Genomic DNA, 20,658 nt, shown 5'->3' with positions numbered 1-20,658 from the left:
GAGATGCCAGGATAAGAGCTCCTGAAGCACTCTCAGTCAAGACAAGAGTGTTTAAATACAAGACAGCAGAACTGTTATTAAAGGAGATTTTAATTCTGAGGGTCATGCAAGCCCTGACAGCTACCACCATATTGACAAACCCATTTAGGCTCTGCTGGGTGTTCAGAAATGGTCACTACATCCTCCACACACTCCTGAATGTCAGGCTGATCCCACACTAAGGGCAGTGAGAAGTGCTGAACTGAGGAGTCAAATGCACCTCTTCGTAAGAAAGATTCTTGTAAGAGCAAGTTTCCCGTTACCCCCACCTCACCCGGATGGTGGCTGCGACACAGGCACTCTGGAGCTCTAAATCTAACCCAGGAAACTGGTGTGCATGGGCAAGACTGGCATTCAAAAGGGACAGTCAAACCCATCTACTGCCAGAGTCGCTCAGGGACAGGAAACGAGCCAGAGAAATGGATCTCACTGAGTGAACCAGGTGAGTTCCCAAACTGATAACTATCAGCCGGGCAATGAAAGGCCACTGAGACAGTGGCAAAGCTTCCTGCGATACGCAAACACCGGTGGTGCAATCAATGTCTGGGGAGCTCCCTCACCTTGATTGCTTGCCCAAAAAATCCTTTTCCTAGTACTTCGCCATGAATCAGGTCGCAGGGCCGGAAGATCTGCTGGGAGCAGCTAGAAGAGGAACGTAGGGATTCAGAGCGACTGATGTCACGACTCAGAAGGAGTGGTTCCTTTGGAGAACTGGGGCCAGGAGACTTAGAAATGCTGTTACTTCGCCTAGAAAGCAAAGGAGACAGGAAGATCAGGGAAGCTGCTAGGAAGCTTTTGGTTCAACATATATTATCATTAGCTCCTAAGGAACCAGTTTCCAGAGGTGCTTCAGTATTCTTCATATCTCAAAAGCCAGACACTCTCCCAGCACCATGGAAGCTCTTTACAAATCCCCAGTAGCTTCCAAGCCAGAGCTGCCTAACAACAACACATCTTCTGCCCTGTCAGTCAGAGGGGGAGTTCCTGAGAAGGAAGCAGCTGTGAAGAGGCAGCTCTTGCTAGCTCTAAACAAAAATTAAAATATTGTGAAATGACTGAGTGATCAACTGAGGGCCCTGGTGTAAGACAAGATTTTTCCCAAAGCTGAATTCCCAGCTCTCAGTCATACTCCCATAAAGAACACATCTTCCCCCAGCCATTTAAGGATGGTAAAAATCTGACCTTTCCTTTTTCTAGCTATAAAACTAAGCAGTTTTTCTAGCTTAAAAGTAGAGGTCCTTATTTTTATTAATGAAAGATTGCCAGCCTGGAAGGGAAGGGAGAGCATACATGACAACAGCAGGACCAAGAGCTCTCCACCTCTTTGCCAGTGGTTCATACCACAGATTAGTCCTGTCTCTGCAGTCATTTGCAATCACAGGGCCCAGGCACAGAGCAGCCTAGCCAGGTAGCACAGGTCCAAGCCAAGCTAGGTCAGAGGCAGCACTTCCAAGTCTCTACCTGAGGGAGCGCCGGCGGAGCGTTCCTTCCAGGTTCTCCTTGAGGTCCAGTGGAGAGATGGAGCGGGGGGAGATGGGAGGTTTTATGTGGGTGGGAAGCCGGGTGTCCAAACGGAGCCTGTCTAAGCGCTGTGAGACAGGGTCATGCTCTATCAGCAGTTGAAGCGTCTGGCTTGTCTTGCGAATCAAGTCCTCCACCTGAAATCAAACCAAAGGACAAGATGATAGCAAAAATAGGAGGAACATGAAAGACAACAGATAGGAGACACAGCAGAATGCCCCTCAGGATTCAGAGTAGCAAGTTCAGTGAGATCACTCCATAGTTGTGGTTTAGTTGCGCACACCACAGCTGTCTACCAGACAAGTCAAGCTAGCTACACAGAAGTTCCTCATCCTATCCAGATCCTCTTCTGTTCTGGTCAGCTACAAGAGACCAAACCCTTTTTTCTGAGAAGTGGCCAAAACTACAGAAATTTCCATCCTGAACAGTACTGGAAAAAATAACTTTGCAAAAGAATCATTAAGCTACACAGAGATTTATCTGAGAGACATCTGCTGTGCTCCTGACATCCTCCTCAACACCAACAGTAAATAAAAACCTTGTGTAGTGAAGATAATGGAGGTTTCACTATACCATCTCAGCATCACTTGATATCTATATAAAGCATTTACTTGAAAATACAGACACCAAATACATTTTTTTGCAATGTGAAACTCATCCCTAGGGTCAGCTGAGCCTCTGTCTATTCACAGTTGCCTCTAAAGGGATCAGAGCAGCAGACTTTGCTGGCAATACACAGATAGTCTTCACAGCCCCTCTGTTCTTAGATGTCAGAGCTCTACACTTTCCTTATCACCTTCCTTCACCTTTGAGTGCCATGAGTTCAGAACTGCATCCTAACTGCCTTTCCATCTGCTACATTTCCCTCCTCAACTGGAAGGGGTAGCAAAGCTTATCTTTATACTAGCAGTAGAAATGAACACAAGAAACTATGCATCTACACACAGACACTGTATGTATGGTGAGAGAACAGTGCCAAGAGACAGAAAAATTGTACAAAGGCAAATGAGAAGGATGCTTCAGGACAGAATTCTACCCACCTCCTCCACCTGTAATGTACGAATAGGAGCTCCGTTAATCTCCAGGATACGATCCGCAGGGTGGATGGCATTCCGGACATCTGGGCTGATGTGCATCCTGTTAACTCTAAACATGGGGAAAAGGGGGAAAAAGAAATGGGGGGAAAAAGTCAGTTTAGCCTGTTTTCTTGAAGACCATTTGGTCTCTGATGCTTCCTTTCCTACTGGTATTTTGAAATAAAGCAATGCTAATCTACCAAGACTACCAAGTGAGCTACCATTAGAGCAAGTGGTTAGGCCTGAGCTGGTTTGGGGAGGACTTTTCATTTGCCCAATGGGAAAAATCGCTAGTTCATTACAATTCCCCAAATGTTACATGTTCATTGAAGGAGACATCACCAAGAAAAAAAAGCTACCTTTTAAAGTCACTGCAAGAGCAAAATGGAGACCAAACACAGATGGCTATTAGCTTCTGTATGCTCCTGTTGCACTGAGACAGATTCCCATAGCAGTTAAAGCAGCTGGCAAGAGAGCAGCAGAAGTGGAAGTTTTACCAGCTCCCTCTGCAGAGAGGGATGTGCCTAGCACGCAGCCTTGTTGTACTCACTCTTTCACCTGGACTCCAGTGGCATAGCTGGAGCAGCCACCTTCAACAGACACAGAGAACCCCCTCTTGCCATCAGTGGCTGCCGGCATGGAGATGAGGGTCAGTGTATAGGGCAGCTGCTCACGCAGAGACTCAGTTGAGTGTTTTTCTATCATCGGTGTCAGCACAATCTGGTTATGGCATTTTCCACTAAAAGAAGCAAAGAAAGTCACCGTGGCAGTGTCCCATCTCTCCCTGCCAAACCCACACATCTAAGTTCTCTTGTTGACCCTAAGCTGTAATTTTTAGTGCTTACTCCCCTCCTCCCTCCACCAAAGGGAGCTTCCTAGAGTTCCTTATTGTAGCATTAAACCAAACCACCCTGAGCCAGCTGACAGACTGGGGAATGCGGCTTATACATACAGCCAGGTGCAACACAAATTTTCAGTGACAAAGTGTAGAGCTGCATCTTACCAGTAGAGACTGGAATGTTGCACGAGTGCGTAAGTGTCCCCATCTTCAATGATCACTTTGCAGCTCATACAAGCAAAGCACTCGGGATGATACTTGTATTCGCCTGCCACCTACACAGACAGAAAAGGAAGCAGCTTAGTAGGGCAAAAATCCATCAGGGGATGCAGATAGAGCTTTCCTCTCATGAGCGTGTTCATCCAGATCAAGGCCAAGTAGCAGCTTTTTACTGGAGAGTAATATTAGCCCGGTCTACCCTTCCTGAACCCCATCCTTGGCACCTTGGTCACAAAACTTCTCTGAAACAAACATCAACATGTGAAGCAAAGCTTGTGCCCCAGGAACCTTTGCTATATTTGGCAGCTGCTCAACTATCAAAAATACTGCTCTGCTGCAGCTTAGTAAACAAGATATTAAACCTTCCTGTTCAGTTGCTCTTGGCACAATAACTAATGTTATGCCTGAATCAGTAAAGCTGAAAGGGCTTTTTTTCTTTTTTTTTTTGGCAGACAGGCAAGGTACAAATTCAGATACTTTACCAGCCAGCTGACAGGAAAACAAACAAACAAACAAACAAACCCCCTAAAACTGAGGCAATAGAATACCTTTAAAGAACATTTTGATTCATTGATCTGGTCTGTTGCTGTCCTTGCAAAAACTTCCCCTATTGACAGTATTTTGTAAAGACTTCCACAGGCAATGAGAAATTGTCTGTGCTCTTCTCAGTACTTCCCTTTGAGGTAGCAAACCTGTTACTGAGTACCATGCTGCTTTTATTTAGGCCCTGGAAAAATAATGGTTACTTTCATTCTTGACAGTTTTAAAGGTTAAGTTTTTGGCAAGGAGGGGAACATTCAGGTGAACCCCATTTGTGCAGGTGGAAATCAATGCTTCAAGCAAGCAGGACTAACACTACTTCAAGACAATTCTGGCTGGAAAGCCACTGTGGCCATAGCCCAGATGGGACTTGGATGGCAACCTTCCCCAAAGCCAGAACCAGCACTGCTGCTTCTCCTGAGCTGAGGGAGGACTCCACAGTGTGATAGAGAACCACCGCATGGAGGGGCGAGGCACTGTGCTACAGAAGCTGAACAGAAGTCCCCTCAGTCACCTTCCTACTTCTCATGCTTGTGCATTTCAGGGCCATACTCCCATCACTTGTATATCCTCACAACTCCCTCCTTTAAGAGCTGTCACCATTCAAAATAAATCTATACCTCAAAGGTGGACAAAAAAGGCTAATTTTTAATCTGTTACACAAAAGCTGAGTAGCAAGTAGAATATTAACATGAGTTTATTTGGTTATCTGAATATCTAGGAGAACTCCCAGCTGAGGACAAGGAATTGAGGGCAAGCATGTCAGAGTCCTTACCATCACGGGTCCAGTCATCAGCAGAGAGCAGCCATGGCAAGATTCCCCAAACTTCCCCCAGTAGTCTTTGTGACAGTACAGCTTCCCGTCTTTCTCATAGTACCAGTTAGTGAGGGGATCCTGACATTCAGAGCACCTTGAAGGAAACAAAGGAACAAGGTTCCAGTTAGCAACAAGTCACAAACCAACAGAAAAGGTTCTCTCACGCATGGACAAAACCGACATTTCAGCCGCAGCTTGCCCCGAGCTGTTCTAGTTACAGATTTACCAAATCCATTTGCCAATGCGTTTTCAACCAAAGACTGGCACCAAAACCAGGGTTTGTAAGGAGAGGTGGTATCAGCCAACGCAGTTGGAAAAGACAAGTTTTCAGACATAAGAAGTTTCAAATAGGTCTCACTCATTTCTTAAAACACATCAGTTGGTTTAAAGTATTACCTTGCCTTAAAAATTTTGTTTCTCTTTGCAAATGGCAAGACCCACCTCTGCTTTCTCCTTCTTTCTTTGAGGATGCAAGCTTCCATTTGCAGAGTTGTCCAGCACATGGACAGCTTCCCTACCTTTCTACTTCGTGTTTCTGTAGCATCATGCCATCTTGTGTCAGAGCACCCGACTCCTCAGCCACTTTAGGAGGGAGAACAACAGAGAAGCTGGATCCACTTCCCTATGCAAGGCAAAGCCAGTTTTGCACCAGCCTTTAGGGAAAGCCCCTCTAGTTTTCTATAGGTAGTCCTCTCCCAAAAGGTCAGCTGCAACATTTTTTTTTTGAGGGAGAGCTTTCAAAGCAGCTCGCCCTTACAGCTCCACATACTTAATTCATCCATCATTTAACTGTGATGAAAGTCTCCCACCTCTCTCCATCAATTTCTCTCCTCCTCCTTCTGCTCAGGACAGAGCGTGCGCACACACATACACAAAAAACAACCAATCAACCAGCCAACCAAAACACACCCAAGTACTTCTCTAACTTCAGAAAGGGAGTCTCAAAACCCTTCAGACATCAGTGTCAGTCCTCTTTTCAACAATCAACCATTATTAATCCTTTATCTACAAAAAGCAAGGGAAGAGATGCAGCAATGCTATTGCAGATACCATTTTAGCAAGTCAAAAGCAGAACCCAGATCTTCAGGCTTCCTGGACACACATCACCCCACCTTAACAGGACACACTGGGCAGGGGAGTTTACCTTCTTCAGGTTTGCCACAGAGGTGTGACTTAATAGAGAGATAAGGCACAGACAGGACTACACTCCCTTGGCAGTTGCATCACTACAGATCGTTCCACTAGCCCTGGGCAGCACGTTCTCAGACTCCACCAGAAAAATTAGCCTGGTAGAGGCCATTTCTCAGTGCAGAAGCGAAGGCAGGTTAGTCACCATTAACTAACTTCAAAGGAACACCTAGAGGATCTATGTCTTTGTCAGCACGATGCCTTCCCAAAGGTGAAAGAAGGAGTTGCTTCTGCCCCCACCCCAACAACTGGCTCAGCTACCACACGGGGGGAACCGTCACACTGCGGGGAGCGTGCCTCCCTGAACAGCAGGCCTTCCTCCCCACGGCACCAAAGGCACTGGAGTCAGCCAGTGGAGCGGGGGAGCACTTCTTTTGTGCTCCTAGGTCTAAGATGAGAGCTACTGTTGGCTTCCTGAAAGCTTGTTTGTGCCAAGACATTCCTTGTAAACTCCACCAGTTCGTAATGGGCACGCTGATCTAAGAAGCAGGTTGTGCTCCAACATGGAGAGGTATTTGCTCCAACTCAAGAGACTGCAAAGCAACAAGGCAAAGTTGCGTGTAAACAGGCTATAGTTCGAGGGGAAAAACACACCTCACAAGGTATTTAGTGCCGTACCCTCCCCTCAGGAAAGTTGCTCCTTCCAATATACACTTTTATAGTGTTTGCTCTCCAAGCTGCGGAGCTCCAAATCCTGTCCCCACTCCTTTCCTCAGTGATGGGAAAGAACTTCAACACATGCAACAGCCCCTGCCTGTTCTGTCTGAGGTAGGGGAGCAGTGACTTCTTACATTTTGATACAGGGTACACTTATTATCACAGCCTCAGCCTTGGGGCACTGTCAGGGTTACACCCTGCTAATGGCATGCGAAAGACCTGGAGGGCATTGCAATGTGTTTTGCCTTCCACCACTAGCCTTCGGCTTTCATTTGCAGTAAATACCCCACACTGAATGATCAAGTAGGTGAGTGGGAGGGAGAACAGAGCAAGTGGAGACTAACAGCAGAGATTTCTATCAGCTTGTGGCAGGAACATCTGGCTGAGCATGGGCAAATCGGATCCCTCACCCTCAGCCGACTGCTGTGTGCATGCCTGTACCAGTGCACGCTCCAGGAGCGATTACATCTTCAAACAGGGAGCTGTGACCAGACCTGCACTTGGGATGCAGATGGCAATACTGGAGACAGGGGACTGCTTCACCAGGGCTTCAGGACCTGTCCTTCCATCAAAGTTCTCTCCAAGCAGGTGGGTGAGGTTTTTTGTTTGCTTTTGGTACTTTTTGATTAAAAAAAAATGCAATACCTTTCCTTCCTCACCCCTCTCCAGCTTCAACCACTCCCCTTTCTCCCTAAGAAAATCTAAAGTTTCAGCAAAAGCAACACTTCCGCACTTTGATTTAGGCTCCAGAGAACCATGTGCATGTGTCCCCCCTTTACCTTTCCCCTACTTCTTCCCAGTTTGGTCCAACCTTACAGCACTTGATTAGTTTGCTTCCATCCGGAAATAAGCGCTGGTATCTCACTTGCAACACACCCACGGCAAAATGAAGGTGAGGGGGTGGAGTCAGCAAGCAGTCAGCTCTTTGCTATGCAATTAAACAAATCTGGGCAGGACAAGTTTGCAGCTCGAGGCTCAGGACCCCACCCAGGGCAGTGAGGCAACAGGAACAAAGCGCAGCCAGGCCCCGCAGATGCTAGATGCTGCTAATGGGTCTAACCGGCTGCTTCATTAATCGCTGCCAGCGAGAGGACGTTGCTGCGGCCCACGCTGCCAAACGGCACCTTCAGCTGTTATTCGCCATGCGTTCTGCAAGGTGGGAAAGGCTTCGGGTTTGTCAGTCATGGAGAAGTGAGGGACAGAACCTCACCACAGAAGATGCAAGAGTTACTGCTGCTTCCTTCCCCTCCTCACCAGAGAGCAGGGCGCTACAGCACTGCCACTCCCAGGGCTCACAGCAGCCGGGACAGGAACACTATCACATCTGGAGGCGTTAAGCAAGCTAATCTTTGCCAGTCACCACAGTCAGAAGAAAGAAAGATTTCTTGCTCTTCTGTCTTTTAGATTAGAAACTGCTAGTCTTCTAAATGATTTGGTATTGTTATTACAGGGCAACAAAGCATGGTAATCGAGTTTCTCGGAGGACTGGAAGCAGCTACATTTGACGTGTTTCCTCTTGCTGTCCAGCCCCTGTTCGCAGAGCTGCAGGACCCTTCTCTGATTATACAGCCCCATACACTGTGATTCTTCACTTCCCAGCCTTGGCAATTGAGAATAAATTAATCTGCCTCCCATCGCCATCGTCCCAGAGCCACAGGCAGCATCTGGAAGGCCGCGTTCGGCCCCGGTGCTCAGAAACACAGCAGGTGCAGAAAGAGTTCACAAATCGCTGCTTGATGGCTGCTGGGTTTCGTGGGGGGTAGGAGGAGGATCAGGTCACAACAGGTAACCAGCCCGGTTTTCAGCAAGAGGGAGATTCAACTGATGTGGCAAGCATCTCTTTTACATCTAAATGAAAGCCAATACCCTCATGGAAGCAAAGACCTCCCTGGCACCAAAGAGACTGATCCCTTTGAGAAGGGCTCATTAATAAAATCCCCCCCAGACTGTCAGGCTGGATCAGTTAACGCTAGACAGGCAGCAAAGAGCTGTGGCTCCGATTCTGCGGGCAGAGTGGGGGGCAGGACAGCAGGCTGCAGACTACAGCCTAACCCCAGCTGCCAGCTAACCCAAAGGCTGCTAGGCCTGGGTGAGGAGAAGCGTGTGCACTGGCTACATAGGAGACACTAGCCAAGGAAGAACAGATGCTAGAAATCACAGACTAATTATGAGAAGACTGAGCATTTAAACCCTGATTATGCAAAACCATCTCCATACTGCCTAGTACAAGGTATATATGGCTACACGCATGCTAAGCCATAGCGTGTGCATTCCCATTAAATTCTGAATAGCGAATGGCTGCTCACTTCCCTTTTTCTGAAAGCAGGTACTTTTTCAGAAAGTTGCCTAGATAAGCTTAGCAATTTGCACAACAGTACGTACTCCTATGAAACAGGAATCTGAGTCCTGAGCAGTTCCTAGATTGTTTTAACAAAAGTCTCCTTACCCCCAAATCAGTGCTACAGTGTTTGCAGGAACAGGATCAATAACAAAAGGCAAATCTGGGTGGGGGGAAGAGGAGGGAGACGCTGAAACTGCCGGCCTTGCCCTTCCCCATCCATCCACCTTATCAGCACATCAGCAGTCTGTCAGCATCATGGCTGTGTCCAGCCCCACTAAGAGTTTTCACCATGGAGATATAATGCAAGCAAAGCTTTACTCTATAGTTAACACCTTCCTCAAGCCTTATTTGTTTGGCCAGACCAAGAAAGGACGCTAATATAAACCAAGTATCATGGGGCAGGAATCCTTTCTGTGTAAGTGAAGTGTACTGCCAAGTCCCTAGTTACCTGCAAAGTTCTTGATTTCTTTTCTCAAACAAGATTATACACTGCCTCGCTGCAGATTACATCACCTTCCTGAACACGCAACAGCAGCATGTGGCACTCCCTCACCCTGCGCTATGCCCAAGCACACGTAGTACTGGAAGAGACTTTAGAAGGAGCAGCCATAGCAATCTCGATCCTCTGGCACGGGGGTGCAGAGCAGGCAGGGGGCAAGGCAGTGCCCATAGCGTTGCTCTGACAGGGATCCGCTCATCTGGGCTACGCGGACGCTGCCTCACCACCCAAGTGCCAGTCCCTCTTACCAGAGAGGGGACACAGGAGCTGGCAATAAGACTCTTCCCCGTCTCCTGCTCAAAGCACGACAGGCTCGCAGCCCGAGGCCAGCTCTTCTCTGCACACCAGCACTGGACTTCATTCTTCACACCTTGCACACTTAGCTGCTTAGACAGCACTGCAGGGGAGAAAGGATAATTTGAAGCTCCACTGCTAATCCTGTGCAAGACTTACCGAAAGGGATCCTTGGGAGCGAAGTAAGCTGGGGCAGACAAATAACTTCCCATCTTCAACACTGGATAAACCGGCTCAGCCACAAACCTGTCCAACAGCCTCTGAACAGCTCTGCTCTGCCAACATGGCAGCAGCAAGTGCTCATTTCATCTTGCGCTGATTCAGATACCTCATCGCTCTTTGAAGCTGCCCAAGGAATGCCAGGTCTCTCAGCTGCTCGTTCCTTCTCAGATCTTTCCTGGCTCCCATGGCTATAGCCATCTTCTCCTGCACTCAGCAGCCGCTGCACCCTTGGGAAGGATAGAATAACTGCTAACCGGGCTAGTTGGACATGCTTCTGCAATAGTTCCTACGAGCTCTGCTGCCTGCTAACTATTGTCAAGTTTTCCCTTCTCTGGTTCCACCCAAGGGTGGGAGGGAGGAGGAGCCATTGCAGGACAGCGGGTGGCTAAGGAGACTGAATAAGCTCTAATAAGCTCTACTTCTTCACAGGGGTGGAGCTTTGATCCAAGGGGGACTGCATTAATAAGTGCTGAAAGGTAGCAGCTTTTGCCAAAGTAAGAGCCAAGCGCATTAATGTGAAACTACTCTGTGCAGCAGTGGTACGTTCTGATGGAGAAGTCGGGGAAAGCAGAGTCTGGCAAAGACCGCTAGCCAGGTCTCCAAACACACCAAATTAACGTTTTACTACATACCTTCCTAAATCCCACACAGTGAGCTGGGTTATACCACTTTCACGGTGCCTTCAACTTGTTCGCTCATCTTGCAGAAGGTAACTCCACAGTGTGCTTCATCCAAAGAAAAATAACTTTCTTTCCAACACTGTTTTAGCACAGAGACCACTGTGATCATTTAACCCAATCTTCATCTCCTGAGTGAAAGCTGAGAGGTATAAATCAGACCAGACAAGTATTCTCTCCTGCCTGCAGCACACGCAGTTATATTGCTTTGCTAACTCTGAAGCCAAGCGTGATCTCTAGTGGCCTAATCAGCTAAAGCTGTTTGCAAGACATTCAGAAATGCAACAAACATACATTGCTACACTGAGCCCTCCCATTTTTGTACAGTCAGCAGAGCCTGGCATGCCTGAACACAGCCTGAAAAATCATGCTCTGTTCCAGAGGCAAGAGTATTAAAATATGCTTTTGCTGGAGATGCTCATCTCAGCTGGCACATTGTTCAAGGGACGCTTGGGGCTGGGACAAGGAGGCAGCCTTGGCTGCAGCTCTGACAGCTGTTGCTAGCTATTGCAGTAAACAGAAAGCCAGGCAGCCTTTTGGCACCCCCCCTCCTTTTTTTTTTTTTTTTTGGCAAGGGCAAGCAGCAGCCACATTTATGGAGAAAAAGAAATCATCATTTTCCCCCATTCAGTATGGTTACTAAGCCTGGCTGTAAAAGCGCAGCGAAACCTAGCGCTGCAGAGCTCGATGCGGTTGTCAGCTCCAGCACGGGTCTAATTCCTTCTGACATTTCACACAGCCCTGCTGGAAGCAGCAGCCCGGTGAGTCTGTGTCTAGGAATGCGCTCTGGTCTCCCACGTCCTCTATACGTCGCACGCCGAAAAGGGGCCAGCGCTCCCAGCGCAGCGCTCCCCCGGCTGCAGCAGCACCCCACGTCGCGTGCGTACCTCCGGCGCATCGCGGAGCCCCTGCCCTGCCCGGCATCACCCACGCGCAAAAGCTGCTCCCCGCAACCCTGCTGCCAGGCGCTGAGCTCCCTCCAAGCGGGAGCCCGCGTGACCTCGTAAATCCCAACTCTTCAGACAAAACCTTTGAAGATCTGATTCGCAGATGCGATAAGCGGCCAGCTAGTCTGTGAATGAAGCCAGCAGATAAAGCCTAACTTCAAAGTAATAAAAACCACCCAGACAGCTAAGCAACTGGGAAGAGATTTTGTTTGAGACTTCCTTAAAGCCAAAGGACACATAGTCAAACCTCTATTCAAACAGGAAACATCTTATCAAAGTAATTTTACTTTTGCAGCACGTCCCAGCAGCAGTCAGTAAAAGTTAGCTTTTCTACACAGAATTCTCTTATGTTACTTCGTGCCTTTTTTATCATCTCCAAGACCTATTTGAGAACATAATAGCCCTGATAAGAGGGCTCTGGAAAAGGTGTTAATCTATTAATTCACTACGTCAAATTCTAGGTCTGGATTCCTGACAGAACGACTGTACTTCAAAAATACAGATAAACAGGTGGCAGAGGACGTGGGGAGAAAAAACTTCTGTATAATTTTACTGATACTATCCTGAGGGTCAAAATATATTGAAGTAAATTTCTTTTTAACCAGCCAAAGTCAGATATCAGCATCTTCTCTCTTGCAAATGCTGACAGCATTTCCACTACAAACATGCAGCCATCATAAGCGGTTACCTTCCTTACTATGACTTGGATTTGTATATCCATTGTTCAGGCTTTCATCTCTGGCAAAAATATACCTGGCAAATAAAGGGAACAAATGGAAAACCCAGACAATGACTTAACAGGAAGTTTATTGCAAATTGAGTCTCAAAATTTCATAGCTTTTACAGTTTTATTCCAGTTTCATGGTGTCCATCAGCATGTCTGCACACAGATGCATTGCTCAGCATATCTCCAAACCTAAGACCTGCAAATTTATCCTGGCACAGACAGGCAGCTCAGTATGCCTGTGGGACTGGTATAAACTGGGGAAGAGGCATCTGCTTGACACCTGAAGAGGCTGCAGCAAGTCTTTGTTTCAGCCTGGGTACAATTTGGAGTCATTCCAAATAATTTAATGCAATCCCAGTGCCTCATTGTATTTCCAAGGCACTGACATTAACACGTGTTTTGCTGGTGTTGAAAGACAGAGCCAACTCCTGACATCAGCTGCTGAAATAAATATCATTTCAATATGCCTTCACCTGTGAGTGAGAGTTCTTGCACACAGCTCTTGAGTAAACTAAAATGAACAGTGAAGCTTGGCTCATTTATTTCACTGCATCTTACTTCTAAACACAACCAGAACAGAACCAGAACCTCAGACCAACACAGTAGTGCCTTCTCAGTATCCAATATCACTAAGCACAACATTAAGATGGAGATGTAGTTTTTCTCTCCTCCATACCTGCCTAATGGCTGTAGACGTCATGAATAACTGTAGGCTGGGAGGCAAGTCACGGTAATTCAGCCTGCTGAAACTTCATGATTTACAGAAGCAGTGACTTCTGATAAGTAAAAGCAGCATGGCACCTACTGCAATTAAGAGTGGCACTGAAACCACTGCTTCTTCACTTGCTTCCTAAGTCACTGCTTTTGTCTGTGCAGACCGCAAAACTCCTCAGGGAAGGATCCCGTCTCATTCATGTGGAAAGCCTAGCACATACTGAGCTGTATGAGTAATTCTAATTACATTGGTACAATAATGCTTTGATAACAGTGCCCTAAAGGACAAGCTGCACAAGTCAACTAGAAGAGTTCAGACCGGAATGCCCAACTCCTCCTTAAGGAGTTGTCGCTGATGTGCTGTAGCTGCAAGACTCCTCTGAGGAATGTGGCCACTGCCACCTGCAAAGTGCTTCATTGTCACTTTGGATTTTTAAACTCCTTAAACCCAGTTCATGGTGGTCTGTGTGCAAACATGCTCTTAGCAAGAATTTCTCCCTTAAATCTGATAGCTAGCTGTGGAATTTCAGTAACATTGAAGACACCATTAAAATGGCATTCCCAAGAATCTGCAGGATTAGTGGAGAAAAGCACCAAGCTTTCACTTCTAAGACCCTATCATGAGCTGTTCGTAACTGCCAGAAGCTGGAGAAGACCAGGAAGAAGAGGAGATTCTCACCTTCCTGCTTCTGCAATAATTCAGCTCCCCTTTGTTACAGCCGATATTTCCCTTGCTCTCAAACTCAGCAGTTGTGTGTTCAAACCTGACCGCCTTCATAGTGAAAAGCCAGAGGAAGCTTCGAAGCATCAAAGGTCCCCACATTCCAAATTCAGCTTAGTATATACCTTTGCTTAAGTCTTTATTTGCCAGCTTATGCACATTTCAGTTTCGTATCCTGTCACTACAGATCTATTTGTCCTGTTGTCTGTGGGGAGGAAGCAGCTCTTGGAAAATGAAGGCTTATGCCAAACAGTTTGAACCAACAGAAGTGATCCAAAGTCTAGAAGATACAGCCTATGAAAAAGCAGCTAGAACTAGGGCTTATTTAGTCTAGAGGAGTACATGACTGCTGCTTTCACATATGAAAAGGTTACTTGGAGAATAGAAGGGGAAAAAAAATTGTTTTGGGATGTCCATGGAGAACGTGGCTAGAAGAAAAGGATTTTTATTGCAACAAGGGAGTCTTCTGAAGACAGTAGATAGAAATGTCTAACACTAAGGATAGTTAAGTGCTAGAAGACATAGCCTAAGAGACTGAAAACCTACAGTGGTGGGAGACCATTAGACGACCCATGTTAGATAATTTCTGACTTAGGAATGGTCAAAAAACTGGTTATTTCCTTCAGATAGAAGCTGAAGTTTAATAGATATCCTGAGAATCATAGAAAATACATCTGGAAAATACCCTCATAAGTCAACTAGTCCATCCTCCAACGCCAAAACAGATTCAGCTAACTATACATAAGCAATTCCTAACAGAAGCTTGCCTAGCTTGTGCCCCCCCCGAAATGTAAACAGAATTAAGGTGCTTCATTAAGTTTTGCTCAGCAAAAAATATTTTTATATTAAACCAAATACGCCATCCCATGGACAAGAACACGTCTCTGCTCTATAAGAAAATCAGTTCATTAGAACTGAGAAATTGCTAGTGGCTCTTCCTATTCAGTAGCTTAGAGGACTGGGCACCCTCTCAGTGCATGGAATATCGAATTCAGTCGCGCTTTCCGAAACGTCGGCAATTCCCACGCTGCAGGGGGGCGCGCAGTGAGCAGGTAGCAGAGGGCTCCGAGGGATCTGCTTTTGACCTTGTTGCACTGGTGAGAGATGGGCGGAAGAAGAATTGTTTCAAGTTCACTTCAGAATACCAGCAGAAGACAGAGCCAGGTCTTCGCACTTTGCCAACACTGTTTCATGTTTTAAGTACTTGTTAAGTGAAGATGGCCGCCTGGTGGTTAGGATACTCTGTGTGCGGTTAACAAATCTCAAAACGGTTGGAACAACATATCAGGAAGTCCAAGCACCTGACTCCAAATGGTCTGTCAGGCAAACTGATTTAACTCTAAGTGATAAGGCAAATTTTATTGCAATTTAAATACATTTCATCTTATTAACTTAGACTTTTTGCATGTGTAAACATTTTCTTAAAAGTTTCAAGACTATATTTAGCTGTATTCAGCATCTTTTACTGGAAAATCAACTTGCAACTTACAATTGCTTAATTATCTAACGTAGCCCCTGATTAAGTATACAATAAATCTTTTATGATAATCAGATACCAAAAGCTTACTTTAAAATCAAACAACTGTTTATATTATTAACTTAGTATCAAGCTACTTCATAATATAATTTAAATAATTCAGAAAGCCAAGACACCATTTCCCCAGGTCAAGCTCCATTGTACATGCATTAAAGACCTGGTGCCTTAAGCAAAAAGGAAATATTTGTCCAAGCTGAATTAACAGTTTCTGGTTACCATCATCTCCAACACTTTAGACCTACTAATCACAAATTTTGGATTCATACAGAATTTCCTGTTCTTCCTTCCCTCTTCCAGAAGAAGGAAGAGGATCATCTTCACTCTGCAGATTCCTGACGATTTTTCAGCTTTTAATAAACTGTTTTGTGGCATAAACTAAATAGTCTGTATTTAAACCTGTACTGTAAAACCACCAGTAACGTATCACCTTCAGGAACTCTGGGTGAAGGATACACTGCCAATAGTTTTTCCTTCATGAGGTGTTTTTTTGTTGTTGTTGTTTTGAGATATTAGCAGCAAGCCTGTGTTGCTTGGCTACTTAAATTAGATTTTATAGACCATAGTAATATACATCCTCTGTTATTTCACAGTTAGGAAGGAACAGCTGTCTTCCTTCCTATAAAGTTCTTAAACACTCTGCTGCAGTAGGAATTCCTACCACCGTTTCCAAAAGTTTTGTTAATCTGGCTCCAAAACAAGCTTGATCTGAATTCATGGTTTTCAAATTATCAAAACTACATTTTTAACAAATGCTATTTCCACAAAATGAAACCACACAGTTATACCTGGCTCTTCTCATCCTGCCCTACTCGGATTCAAATACGCAAAATCCCTATGGAAAGAGTGAATAGTCTTTAACTTCATTTGTCTTTATCTGTGGGGGGAAAAAAAAGCCATGGACATCAAAACACCAAGTGTCAATAAATTGTTCAAACGTATCATTCAAATCAGCACCCTTTATTTTGTGATATGGAAAAAGTAAGTCAGACTGAAAGCAGCAAGAACAGCATGCTCTAGGTCAAAAAGAAAGTTTTCCTTCCAAGAATCCCCTTGGATAAAAGTGATCCAGACCTAGAGAAAAGACACATTACATAAAGCTTTGAACGCTCCACCAAGATAAGGAGAGACAAGTAGCAAGGTAAGTTCCAAACCCAGTGGAACTATGCCAGAGTGAAAAACAACGACCTTTGAGAAAGGATGCTATCACAGCAGAATTCAGTAGAATCTGCAGGCACAAAAGTACATTCAGAGTTAATGCACAACAGACTGTGACAGAAACATCTAAGAAACTTCCTCAGCCAGCTCTAAACCAACAGATTCAAGCCTTGGACCAGCCTGCCAAAGAACAACTTAAAATATCCAAGATACACGAATAGCGATTTGCTTGTCCCTCCAGCCACACCAGAGTAAATACAGGACTCTGGGACAAAGCTTCTGTGCATGCAGTTTGAGGAAGGAGGGAAGTGACAAAAAACTTAAATCCTCAGAGACACGCATGTACGTCAGCTACTGCCAGTGCCAAGCATGATCAGCAGCCTGGCCTGACCAAGAATAAACAGAGCTAACGAGCCTGGAGAGGTGCCAATCAGCATCAGAGAAATTATGTGCCAGGCCAAAGAGTCAGCTAATCCACAGGAAGCCTGTAAAAAACACTCCACAAGAGCTGCCGGAACTAACGGCTACCAGCTGCCAAAGGCTTCCTACCCTTAGAGGGTTTTTAAAGTTTGGCTCTGGGATACTAAGCACAAGACTGCTGCCCAGTATGGCTAGGGGATGACAGAAGAGAAGGGAGAACAGTGGAAACTGGGAATTTGTTTTCATGTACAGTCCTACCCTGAAACTAGGAAAAAGGGAAGGGCAGCTTCCTTTGCTGCAGGTTCTAGTTGTTCATCCAGCATGGCAGCTTACCAGGGTGGTGGAGCTAGTCAAAAGCACAGGGCACAAGAGAAGCAGATGACACCAGCAAATGCAGATAGCTGGTACATATCTCAGAAGGGAGTTGGCATCTTCACTTGTATTAATAAATAAATAAATCAGACTTTCATTTTGCACTATAATCTAGAGCATGTCAGCCTAGACCCTGTACTCAGCCACACAAGCGCTGTTTCCGAAGTTGTCATTAAGGGCAGGATTTCCTTCCAACCCAGCTGTTATCCCACCTCAACAGCCCCAATAGCAAGAAGCACCTAGACATTTGCAAATCAAGACCCACATCAGAAATATCGTCAAAGGCAAGAAAGAAAGACTTACTAACACATGCAAATTTGGGTTTGACTACTGGCAGAATCCAGGGAAGCTCAGCAACAGGATGCCAGTTTGTTAGGGAGAAGACAAGACCAGCATTCAGAGAAGCTGATTCTACATAGCCATACATGAATACTCAAACCAACAGAAACCCACAAGATTGGGATTTGCAGCAATGTAAAGCAGTAATTGTGATGATCAAGAAGTCATTCTAAATAATAGCATTTTCCAAGCAGACAGAGCTAGCATCACTTTGGCAGCCTAATATGCTTTTTTTAAACACCAATAACCATAATCCTCACTTCAGCAATGTCATTTATTATTATTTTTTTTTAAACCAGGACAGTAGATTCCTCACTTGGCACATGAAACATTCCTCCAAAGCCACACTTTGGCTTCTTTTCCCCCTCATCTGTTTTGACAATGTCCAAAACATCAGCCTCTCCAGATTCAAGCCAACAGCTGCTCCTACAAAAAAGCCCATAGAGGCTGGAGATACTCAACCCCTCTCCAAATCTAGGCCCCCTCAGAAGCATGGTTCTGGGGCATGAAAACCAGACTGACTATTCACAAGACAGAGCAGAGGCATTAATCCTACTGCCAGGAAGCAGAGCATGTTAGAGACCCCTTCTTGTCCTTGCTGCTAGCAACACTATCGCAAGAGGTTTCTGGCAAGTTTGTATGTCTTAATAGTCTGAAAGGGAGAGAAGGCAAAAAGGCAGATCTCCCTCCATATCAGCAACACCCTGATATCTCTCTTGTACCACATAAGGAAACAGCAACAGGCTATCCAAATTGCCTGGGCATTACTTCGGAATGCAGCTGTAGACAAATATGCAACCCATGGCTTCTGCTACCACCAGTAAATCAGAGCTTTCATTTGTACTTTATCTGTATTCCCGGGTGTGTTGGCGTCAGCATGGCAACACTTTGCCAGACAGTTTCAGACTGCTATTAGAATGGAAAATCAGTTCCAAAGTGCTACTGCCAGCACTGAAGTACGGCTGCAAACAGGAGAGCGCAACTGTTCTGCAAGAGGCTCCAGAACAGGTTAGAGACAGAGATGACAGCAAGATATTGTCACTAGCCTAACTCCCTGTTAACGTTGGTACTTCATCCACTAGGTTCCTAGCTAGTTTATTAACACAAGGAGAGTTTAATGGGCTAAAGTTTTACCCACCGAAAGCAGGAACTATGCCAAGCTTCATTAACAGTCCTGTAGATGCGCTGACCAGCAGCAATGCTGTCCCCACATCCTAGGCATCTCCAGACCTCTTCACCTGTATGCAGGAATAAGGTGAGTTAGAGTAACCATTTTACATTGAAGGAAGCAAGGATTCCTGCATCCTGACAAAGAACATCCTTAAATTATGTAACTGACATCAAAGCCCTCACGCACAGAAAGTTAAGCCAATACCAGCCACTCTGTAACCCCAGAGACAGAAGTTTCTAAATTGAACATCTAATATACTTTTTTTTTTTTCTCTCCTTCATATCCCACACCACCATCAGCTTCCTCATTCTCTGCGGAAAAAAGCAATATTATTTTTCACAAGGCCAGGAAGCCAAGCTACTGTTTCCCCCATGCCACTGACTCAGCACATAACATTTGCACTCATTTGTATAATTAACTGGATTTCCCAGAACAGAAATAAAGGAAAGGCAAACTTTATTCAGTAGAGAACAACTTGACTACCAGGAAGGAATTACACACTTGAATAGATATTCCAGTAGAGACTGTACAACGAACACCAGACTGGAGCCAGATGCTAGTGGCCTATTATCCCTTCAGAAAAAGCTGCGAATAGTCAAAGAACTATAATAGCTTCTGCTAGAAGTGCCAGAAAGCCCCTGAGACAGCTCGTTCTTTAGAGGCATACAAGCTAGAAAAACTGTATGAAGATTCTTGCACAAAGAGCATTTGGCACAAAGATTAATGCTATCCCAAATCCAAACAGATACGCATACTATCTTAAAGGAAGATTCCAGGATCTGGATGGGCATGAGATGGTGCAAGGAATATGTTATACAGCTGCTTGGCAGCTCTCAAACCTGTTTCTTCCTGCTACCAGAAGTTTACTTGCAGTAAGGTTGCATAAAGGAAAAAAAAGCATGCTTAGAGAAGGAAAACCACTAACCACAGACTTCCAGTTTCCAAAGAACAGAAAAACTCAGCAGTCACTCAATTACCCCTTCTTTCTAAAGCATACATTAAAGGAGACAGTTTTTCTCTGGGATCAATTGCAAGTATCAAATATTTGCAACTGGGTGAGCTGCACACTTGCAAGCAGTAAGCTGTCAGATGCACTCAGCTGCCTTCTGTAACTTCACCCTGTAACTTATACAGATAGCTCTTAAATGGACCAAATCCTTTTCAACCATTTCCCTACAGTTACTGCCTCTGTAAGGTCACATAAAACAGGGGGAACACCTGCCTATTAGTCATTTGTGAAATGAACTTCAGATCAGCCATTATAGAATCTACAGGCTAGAAACCACCCGGGATATGCAAGTCCAGCACAGGAAAAGCCACCACTACTTCCAGGGTTACGCTTTTCACTTACTGCCCAGACTCCGAACGGCCAAGTCAAGACTAAACAGGTTCAAATGGCTACTCCAAACAGAGCCCAGCTAACTTTTACTCTCCAGAAATGACTCAGCTGCAGCAGAAGCAGCCAGTTGTATGATGCTAGAGAAGAAAGCTGCAGAAGGTCAACAGGTTAGTGTTTATAAAGTCAGTCTCAGTTTCACAGGGAAGACAACTTCTCTATCTCATAGTCTCTCTTTAGCTTCATGGTTTAAACTGAGAGAATGTCACCATCTCCAACAGATGCAATTCA

The 20,658-nt window shown here is 45.4% G+C and overlaps 1 protein-coding gene across 3 annotated transcripts in view; it reads right to left on the bottom strand.

Annotated features, from left to right (window-relative positions):
* The window catches only part of LIMK2 (LIM domain kinase 2), a 33,333-nt gene that overhangs the window by 10,488 nt on the left and 2,187 nt on the right, over positions 1-20,658 (bottom strand). Inside the window, exons 2-8 of one of the 3 annotated variants that reach the window (XM_067306762.1) lie at positions 18,999-19,098; positions 5,009-5,144; positions 3,640-3,749; positions 3,187-3,375; positions 2,601-2,706; positions 1,501-1,697; positions 600-786 (exon numbers count right to left, since the gene is read on the bottom strand). In XM_067306762.1, coding sequence (XP_067162863.1) covers positions 600-786; positions 1,501-1,697; positions 2,601-2,706; positions 3,187-3,375; positions 3,640-3,749; positions 5,009-5,144; positions 18,999-19,098 — 1,025 coding nt within the window. Of the gene's footprint in view, positions 1-599; positions 787-1,500; positions 1,698-2,600; positions 2,707-3,186; positions 3,376-3,639; positions 3,750-5,008; positions 5,145-9,983; positions 10,132-10,188; positions 10,309-18,998; positions 19,099-20,658 lie in introns of those variants that run through there. The other 2 variants (XM_067306764.1, XM_067306763.1) reach the window with 2 other exon arrangements.

This window comes from Apteryx mantelli, chromosome 17 (genome assembly GCF_036417845.1).
Source record: "Apteryx mantelli isolate bAptMan1 chromosome 17, bAptMan1.hap1, whole genome shotgun sequence".
In the NCBI taxonomy this organism is placed as follows: Eukaryota; Metazoa; Chordata; class Aves; order Apterygiformes; family Apterygidae; genus Apteryx; species Apteryx mantelli.
The sequence above is the reverse complement of the archived record's forward strand: the minus strand, read 5'-3'. Positions and strand labels throughout refer to the sequence as shown.